General features: G+C 56.1%; 2 protein-coding genes across 2 annotated transcripts; both read right to left on the bottom strand.

The window, feature by feature from the left end:
* Positions 1 to 2,167: 2,167 nt before the first annotated feature.
* On the bottom strand, positions 2,168 to 2,794 carry LOC142361047 (histone H2A-like). The gene has a single exon (XM_075417483.1). It carries the CDS (start codon positions 2,792 to 2,794, stop codon positions 2,168 to 2,170), a length of 627 nt encoding a protein of 208 aa, XP_075273598.1.
* Positions 2,795 to 7,995: 5,201 nt separating this feature from the next.
* Positions 7,996 to 8,622, bottom strand: LOC142361077 (histone H2A type 1-like). The gene has a single exon (XM_075417569.1). It carries the CDS (start codon positions 8,620 to 8,622, stop codon positions 7,996 to 7,998), a length of 627 nt encoding a protein of 208 aa, XP_075273684.1.
* Positions 8,623 to 9,135: the final 513 nt, after the last annotated feature.

Here is a 9,135-nt window from a genome sequence, read left to right on the forward strand (position 1 = left end):
TCACTATAGGATCCAGGATCCTCTTCTGTCTAAAACATTGAATGACCAGCCATGTGCCACTGCTGACCCTCTTCCCTCTCAGCACTCATTTCCTTCCTTCCTTTGCATCTGTTTTCTCTCCATTCATGTGCCTGGAAGGCTCTGAAAATGCCTGATGCCATTTACAGCCGGTCTGAAGGTGCCCCGTCTGAGTGCCTCTGCTCTGCCCAAGCTTGTCCGCACTCACCTCCCCTGTTTGCTGGCCAGTCCCGCTGCTAAGGTTTCTCTGGCAGTGCCCCACGGAGTCGCCTACTTCCTGCAATCACCCCCATGCTGGAGAAAGAGCACGGTTCTTCTCATGTTATGAAGGACAAGGACAAACTTGCAGAGAGGACTGGAAGTCACTCCGCCAACGGGGCCATTAGCAGAGAGGCTGTAGGCAGTGGCAAGGCCTGGACTTTGAATGTTTCACAGTCAGCTTCTGTTCTCCCCTCCTCCACTCCAGTCTTGCCCCATAGCTAGAAAACATACCTTGCCATTAATCAAGTGCAGAATATGGTTGTAAAGAAAACGAGAAAGAAAACCCTTGTTGGAAAGAAGTGGCCAGAGAGATCCTCGCCCTTGAAAAATTTGAAAATTCCTTTTTTAAAGACAAGTTGTAGTGCAGTTGTTTAAGACACCTCAGACTTGAGGATCAAACTTCAGGATACATTATTCCGCAGGCCTTTCTCATGCCAGGTTATCTTGTGCCGCACACCTCAAGACCAGGGAAGGAGAGAGCAAAAGCACTGGTTATCCTTGGCTTGTTTTCAGATGTCCAGGTGTGGAGTGCCTTTTTTATCCTTTAATTGACCCTTTTTTTGAGTAAATTTTTTATATCTCCTAGTATTGCAGCAGGTGACTTTGTTGCATCTGCAGCACTGATTATTTTCAGTCAGGAATACCTGCTTCTTTTATAAATTCCCCATAGTAGCAGCATTTACATCAGCAACAAGAAGCTGGTGGTGCCACAGAGACAATTTCCCCGGTGTCTTAGGGATGTGTTGGTATGGTACTTGTTGTGCCTGAAACAAGCTTAAAGACAGTGAGGGACGGATGTGTCTCTCCCCTTGTCTCCACTGGAAACCACCTCTGGAATGTATGGGTAGGACAAGATTGAAAGAAGAGTGTGTTTTAACCATTCCTTGAGCCAAAGCGTGTCATGTCCTGACTTTCTGTGAAATCCTGCAACGAGCTGGGTCACTTTTTTTTAACAGTTTTCGTTGGAATGCATTTTCCTATGGAAACCAGACAACACACTTCCCTGTGACACATGTGCTCTTCCTTTCTCTTCCCTCTCGTCCCATGGAGATCCAGGGGAAACTGACTTCTGCCGAGACCTGTAGGATACATACTTCACATCCAGCAGACCATCTTGCAGTGTGGAAATCAAGAGGAAAAGTGGGGGACATTGAATACCGGTCACGGCCAGAAAGCACTTTTGCTGCCTTCCCAGGGTCCCGAGTGGGTAGATGCCCCATGGGAAGATCCCAGAGGAGGGCCTGTCTCCAGCTGGGCAGAAAGGTGAGCAGACTGCTCAGGCTGGATCCAGAACCTGCGTGCTCTCAGACAGCCATGCAAAGCAAGGTGTGGAAAACACAGGCCGTCGGGCTCTGCATGGGCAGTCAGCTGTGGGAGTTGGGGTTCGGGCTGCGATGAGCTCAAGAGCTTTCGTGCCCTCCCCACCCAGGAAGGGGAAACGCAGCTGGACTGTGGGGCACTGGCTGTCTCTCCCGTACTCCCCCTTGGGTCGGCGCAAGAGAAACCTCCAGGACGCTCTGCTCTTCCAGAAACATTCCCCTTCACCCTCCCTTACAGTCTGGGGGACAGATCCCTGCTTCCCCCCTAAACTACTGTCAGACCACATGCAAACCTGAGCTGGAGGCAGGAGCTGCCCGTCAGGGCCAGTTGCCCTCCAGGCAGGTTCCTGCCCTCCTGCTCAGCCAGGGCTGCTCTACAGCCTCCCCCCTCATCCAGCTGTGTGCCCTTGTCCAGCCAGGAGACGCCAGGCCAACACGCAGCACAAAAGGCCCCGCGTCCCGCATGGCACTGCAAAAGCTTTTATTGCACCTGTAGAGCACAGTGCCTTGCCCGTGCAGCAGCGCGTGCCTTGCCCGGGTGGTGTGGGGCAAGAGCTTCTGCTCCCTTCTCACTTCACAGCAGGAAAGGCACGGGCAGGCGCAGCCCTGTGCTTGGGGCGTCTCTTCTTACTGGTGGTCGTCCTCTTTCCGGAGGGTGAGCCCACGCGCTGGCTGCGGGGGACAGTCCCGCCGCGGCGCCAGTGCACGCCGCCTCGTAGGAGCCGCTTGAGCGCGGAGCTCTCCCGCACGGCCGTCTGCAAGTGCGATGGAGAAATGCACTGCTGCTTGCTCCTCTTGGAAGCCCTGCCGGCCACGTCCATGGCCTGGCGCGTCACCCACTGCAGCACCGCAGCCAGGAAGACGGGGGCCTGGGCTCCAACGCGCTCCGCAAAGCGGCCGCTGCGCAGCTGCCGTTCCACGCGGCTGACGGGGAAGAGCAGCCCGGCCCGGGAGGAGCGGGAGCAGTGGCTCTTCCTGGGCTTTGCTTCGCTGCCTTCGGAGGGGCCCCCGGAGCCCGTCTCTTCGGTCTCCATCTCCTGCTCGGGCACCGTGCAGACCTCCTCTGCTCCTGACATGCCACTCGCAGCTCTCTCCGGTGTCTCTGCGCCGCGCCTGTCCGTGCCCGCCTGTCCTGGCCCTCCTTGCTGGCCCTGTCCGGTGGCTCCTGTCGCTGGGCTGGGGTTGCCTGAGCTCATCCCCGCCGGCCCGGCCAAGCCCTGCCTACGGCCGACCCTGCTGTGGCCGAGCCCCTCGGAAGCAGGGCTCCGGCTCCGGCTCTCTCCTGCGTGGACTGGGGCTCTTTGGTCCTGGGCAGCGGGAGCACACGCTCTACTTGGGTGGTGTGGACCAATAGGGAAGGACCTCCTCTGTGACCTCACCGCTCTGCTTGTGACATCATCTGCACTGGCCCTGCCCCGAGTGGATGAGCTCAGGGAGCAGCTTTGCTTCGCAGCTCCGCTCCCGTTTTCCGTGGCAGAGGCTTTCCCAGCGCTTGGCCCAGGGAGGATCCGCCACAAGGCCGTGCGCTCTCCTCTCCTCTGCCTTCCGCTCCCCGTCCCTGCCCTGCGACAGCTCTGCCTTCAGCCCTTGCCTCTCCCCTTCAGCCCAAACCCGCATGGCTGCTCCTGGGGAGAGGACTTCCTTCCCTTCACCCTTCCCCATGTTGTGGGATCCCAGAGCCACAGGTTGCCCAGACATGGGTCGAGTTGGGTCCTGTCTGTCAAGGCCTATCAGTATAGAAGGGTCATTAGTATGGGTCTCCTTCAGCCCAGCTGGTGATGGCCTCTCCTCAAAGAACACAGCTCCTGCAGCTTCATCAGTCCTATGTCACAGAGTTCCCCTCAGACCCCAAGTTAGCTCCACATCCATTTATGCTGCATTCAAGCTGAGACTGTTGGAGAGCACAGCTGGGCTTGTGACTCTTCTCCTCATGGACGCTTGGTGTGAAGTTAGGAACGCCTGTTCATGTGGAGTTTACCAGTTCTCTGAGCGCAGGGAAACAGACTGGCTCTCTCACACCCTTCCACTCTGCGGTGGTAGGCTAGACTCCCTAAAGCTGAAGCACAGCCAGAGAAAAGGACAAGAGTGACTGTGACTTGCTCTTGCTATTTTGATTTGCTCTCTTTGTCTTGGTGGGAGAGACACAAAGCTGTTGTTAAGTCGAGCCAGGGAGCTGCTCTGTCTCTGATTGCCCTCTGTGGGAAAGCATCTGCCCTAGCTACTCCACACAGCAAAACATCATCCTACCTCGTGGCCGGCCTGGCTGCGCACACCCAGAGCAGAGCATGAGGGAGCAGTATGTATCTCAATGATGGGGATCCAGCATCTTTCGAGGGGCTGGGTCTTCTACTGCTCATGTCCGAAGCTTGCTTCCACTTGTCTCCTCCAAGGCCTTCCAACCCAGTCACACTCAGCAAGAATGGAAGTGAACACCAAGATACTCGGTGCCCATGCAAGTACCTCTTTCCCATCTGACAATGGTGCTGCTTGAATCTTGTGTTCTCCCTTCCTGCACACACATAATCGCAGTCCTGCTGAAACCACCTCCTTTCTAACCACATTGCAAACCACATCAGAATAACTTGCTGAGATGAGAATAACTTGCGGAGAGCACACACTTTCACTAGCTGCTCCAAGGACCCCTCAAGATTTTGCCCATTCCTTTTTAAAGACTGCTGCACAACCTAGCCCCGACTCATTGGGATAAGTGACAGGCATCACTATGAGGAAGCTTCTCTTTAATACACTTTGCTTTTCAAATTATCTGTGATCTTAAGCCCTCCTGAGCCGAAGTCTTTGACAGCATGTCACCCTTTGGCCAGAGAATGTGAGCGTGTTCTCCCCCCACTGTGATGTTCCCCTGGACTCCCTGTGGCTCACCCAAGCCAAGAGCACAAGATGTGGGTGCCTTTCTTTGCAGACCTTCCTTCAAATCACAGGGCGTGATTGCCATCGCAGGCCAGGACTGCAGGAGCTTCGTCTTTCACAGTTCCACAAAGGCCAGGTCCACAAGGGCAGCTAAGCATCCACATGGCAGGTAACTTTTGTTATGCTATGCAACCAAGTGCTTTTTCCCATCTTCACCTGCCTGCGGTCAAATGAGGTTTTCTCAGCGGCAATCTCTGTCTGGTTTGGTCCTTGGGGAAAGCTTCTGGGGTTTGGAGTTAGAGGAAGGATTTTATAGTGGGTGAATCACTTCATCCATAAGACGGCAAGGGAAGCACAGCTGAAGAGCGCAAAAGGAAATGGAAGATCAGGAGAAAGTGGAACTTCCAGGGAACAGCAGTTGATGGAGGAGTGGATGGAAGAACGCATGAGGAAATGGCTGGCAAGGGAACTGCATCTGAGCTAGGTAACGGGTGAAATCCCAGCTTTTATCTGACACCGATCGGACAACAAACGCTACAGCAGCGGGTGGTGGTGCCTGGCCTGCCGTGCAGGCGATGCGCTGCCAGAGCCTGAGCCGAGCACATAGGCCTCATCACCCCACTCAGAACTTGGGGTAAGTCACGGCCCCAGTCAGAACTTGGAGCCTGCGGGCCGAGGCTCTGCCTGCCCAAACGGCTCAGGAGAGGGTCCCATGGTGCCCAGTGAGGCGCCGCACGGGGCGTCATTAAGGTGTCAGCCTTTGAACGATAACAAGTCTGACGGGGCTGCTGCAAGTGGCACGGGTGATTCCCAGTGCTGCTGTTGTGCTGCGAGACAGGCCACAGTGGGGGTTGTTAAAAGTTAAGGCTTCTTGTTTTGCAAAGCAGTTACACGTCTGTTGGTGACAGTGTTAGGGACTGGCCATGCAGGGCCCCCAGGCAATGCTTGGTGAAGCTCCCGGGGCTGTGAGCAAAGCCAACACAACAACAGGCAGTTCCTCCTCGAAGACAAGGACAGATGACGAGCTCTGCTTCTCTGCCTTCCTTGGCCATGAGTAACCAGTAACATTTGGTCTGCAGCTCTGCCCTTCTGCCACAGCCTGAAGGTCTCTGGGCACGGCTGCTGCTGGCATGGGGATGCAGGCATGGCAGATGTGGTGGGGGAAGAAGGCTCCAAGTTTTTGCTGTGACTCCCACCTGCCTTTGGAAAGATCAAAACTGCCCCATTTCTTCTCTTTATGCATGAAAGGCGTAACCAAGAGGGCTCTTCCTGGCCACTAACTCTGGCTCTTCCTGTGCCCTGTCCCAGCAGATATGGGACTTTGTCCTCTCCCACTTTCCCATGTTGGCCATGATCATTCTCACTATAGGATCCAGGATCCTCTTCTGTCTAAAACATTGAATGACCAGCCATGTGCCACTGCTGACCCTCTTCCCTCTCAGCACTCATTTCCTTCCTTCCTTTGCATCTGTTTTCTCTCCATTCATGTGCCTGGAAGGCTCTGAAAATGCCTGATGCCATTTACAGCCGGTCTGAAGGTGCCCCGTCTGAGTGCCTCTGCTCTGCCCAAGCTTGTCCGCACTCACCTCCCCTGTTTGCTGGCCAGTCCCGCTGCTAAGGTTTCTCTGGCAGTGCCCCACGGAGTCGCCTACTTCCTGCAATCACCCCCATGCTGGAGAAAGAGCACGGTTCTTCTCATGTTATGAAGGACAAGGACAAACTTGCAGAGAGGACTGGAAGTCACTCCGCCAACGGGGCCATTAGCAGAGAGGCTGTAGGCAGTGGCAAGGCTTGGACTTTGAATGTTTCACAGTCAGCTTCTGTTCTCCCCTCCTCCACTCCAGTCTTGCCCCATAGCTAGAAAACATACCTTGCCATTAATCAAGTGCAGAATATGGTTGTAAAGAAAACGAGAAAGAAAACCCTTGTTGGAAAGAAGTGGCCAGAGAGATCCTCGCCCTTGAAAAATTTGAAAATTCCTTTTTTAAAGACAAGTTGTAGTGCAGTTGTTTAAGACACCTCAGACTTGAGGATCAAACTTCAGGATACATTATTCCGCAGGCCTTTCTCATGCCAGGTTATCTTGTGCCACACACCTCAAGACCAGGGAAGGAGAGAGCAAAAGCACTGGTTATCCTTGGCTTGTTTTCAGATGTCCAGGTGTGGAGTGCCTTTTTTATCCTTTAATTGACCCTTTTTTTGAGTAAATTTTTTATATCTCCTAGTATTGCAGCAGGTGACTTTGTTGCATCTGCAGCACTGATTATTTTCAGTCAGGAATACCTGCTTCTTTTATAAATTCCGCATAGTAGCAGCATTTACATCAGCAACAAGAAGCTGGTGGTGCCACAGAGACAATTTCCCCGGTGTCTTAGGGATGTGTTGGTATGGTACTTGTTGTGCCTGAAACAAGCTTAAAGACAGTGAGGGACGGATGTGTCTCTCCCCTTGTCTCCACTGGAAACCACCTCTGGAATGTATGGGTAGGACAAGATTGAAAGAAGAGTGTGTTTTAACCATTCCTTGAGCCAAAGCGTGTCATGTCCTGACTTTCTGTGAAATCCTGCAACGAGCTGGGTCACTTCTTTTTAACAGTTTTCGTTGGAATGCATTTTCCTATGGAAACCAGACAACACACTTCCCTGTGACACATGTGCTCTTCCTTTCTCTTCCCTCTCGTCCCATGGAGATCCAGGGGAAACTGACTTCTGCCGAGACCTGTAGGATACATACTTCACATCCAGCAGACCATCTTGCAGTGTGGAAATCAAGAGGAAAAGTGGGGGACATTGAATACCGGTCACGGCCAGAAAGCACTTTTGCTGCCTTCCCAGGGTCCCGAGTGGGTAGATGCCCCATGGGAAGATCCCAGAGGAGGGCCTGTCTCCAGCTGGGCAGAAAGGTGAGCAGACTGCTCAGGTTGGATCCAGAACCTGCGTGCTCTCAGACAGCCATGCAAAGCAAGGTGTGGAAAACACAGGCCGTCGGGCTCTGCATGGGCAGACAGCTGTGGGAGTTGGGGTTCGGGCTGCAATGAGCTCAAGAGCTTTCGTGCCCTCCCCACCCAGGAAGGGCAAACGCAGCTGGACTGTGGGGCACTGGCTGTCTCTCCCGTACTCCCCCTTGGGTCGGCGCAAGAGAAAGCTCCAGGACGCTCTGCTCTTCCAGAAACATTCCCCCTCACCCTCCCTTACAGTCTGGGGGACAGTGATCCCTGCTTCCCCCCTAAACTACTGTCAGACCACATGCAAACCTGAGCTGGAGGCAGGAGCTGCCCGTCAGGGCCACTTGCCCTCCAGGCAGGTTCCTGCCCTCCTGCTCAGCCAGGGCTGCTCTACAGCCTCCCCCCTCATCCAGCTGTGTGCCCTTGTCCAGCCAGGAGACGCCAGGCCAACACGCAGCACAAAAGGCCCCGCGTCCCGCATGGCACTGCAAAAGCTTTTATTGCACCTGTAGAGCACAGTGCCTTGCCCGTGTAGCAGGGCGTGCCTTGCCCGGGTGGTGTGGGGCAAGAGCTTCTGCTCCCTTCTCACTTCACAGCAGGAAAGGCACGGGCAGGCGCAGCCCTGTGCTTGGGGCGTCTCTTCTTACTGGTGGTCGTCCTCTTTCTGGAGGGTGAGCCCACGCGCTGGCTGCGGGGGACAGTCCCGCCGCGGCGCCAGTGCACGCCGCCTCGTAGGAGCCGCTTGAGCGCGGAGCTCTCCCGCACGGCCGTCTGCAAGTGCGATGGAGAAATGCACTGCTGCTTGCTCCTCTTGGAAGCCCTGCCGGCCACGTCCATGGCCTGGCGCGTCACCCACTGCAGCACCGCAGCCAGGAAGACGGGGGCCTGGGCTCCAACGCGCTCCGCAAAGCGGCCGCTGCGCAGCTGCCGTTCCACGCGGCTGACGGGGAAGAGCAGCCCGGCCCGGGAGGAGCGGGAGCAGCGGCTCTTCCTGGGCTTTGCTTCGCTGCCTTCGGAGGGGCCCCCGGAGCCCGTCTCTTCGGTCTCCATCTCCTGCTCGGGCACCGTGCAGACCTCCTCTGCTCCCGACATGCCACTCGCAGCTCTCTCCGGTGTCTCTGCGCCGCGCCTGTCCGTGCCCGCCTGTCCTGGCCCTCCTTGCTGGCCCTGTCCGGTGGCTCCTGTCGCTGGGCTGGGGTTGCCTGAGCTCATCCCCGCCGGCCCGGCCAAGCCCTGCCTACGGCCGACCCTGCTGTGGCCGAGCCCCTCGGAAGCAGGGCTCCGGCTCCGGCTCTCTCCTGCGCGGACTGGGGCTCTTTGGTCCTGGGCAGCGGGAGCACACGCTCTACATGGGTGGTGTGGACCAATAGGGAAGGACCTCCTCTGTGACCTCACCGCTCTGCTTGTGACATCATCTGCACTGGCCCTGCCCCGAGTGGATGAGCTCAGGGAGCAGCTTTGCTTCGCAGCTCCGCTCCCGTTTTCCGTGGCAGAGGCTTTCCCAGCGCTTGGCCCAGGGAGGATCCGCCACAAGGCCGTGCGCTCTCCTCTCCTCTGCCTTCCGCTCCCCGTCCCTGCCCTGCGACAGCTCTGCCTTCAGCCCTTGCCTCTCCCCTTCAGCCCAAACCCGCATGGCTGCTCCTGGGGAGAGGACTTCCTTCCCTTCACCCTTCCCCATGTTGTGGGATCCCAGAGCCACAGGTTGCCCAGACATGGGTCGAGTTG

Source organism: Opisthocomus hoazin, chromosome 1, assembly GCF_030867145.1.
Source record: "Opisthocomus hoazin isolate bOpiHoa1 chromosome 1, bOpiHoa1.hap1, whole genome shotgun sequence".
Classification (NCBI taxonomy): Eukaryota; Metazoa; Chordata; class Aves; order Opisthocomiformes; family Opisthocomidae; genus Opisthocomus; species Opisthocomus hoazin.

Bases quoted from the DNA above. Each gene is read 5' to 3' on its own strand.
- LOC142361047 (XM_075417483.1), bottom strand. From the start codon at position 2,794: ATGAGCTCAGGCAACCCCAGCCCAGCGACAGGAGCCACCGGACAGGGC.
- LOC142361077 (XM_075417569.1), bottom strand. From the start codon at position 8,622: ATGAGCTCAGGCAACCCCAGCCCAGCGACAGGAGCCACCGGACAGGGC.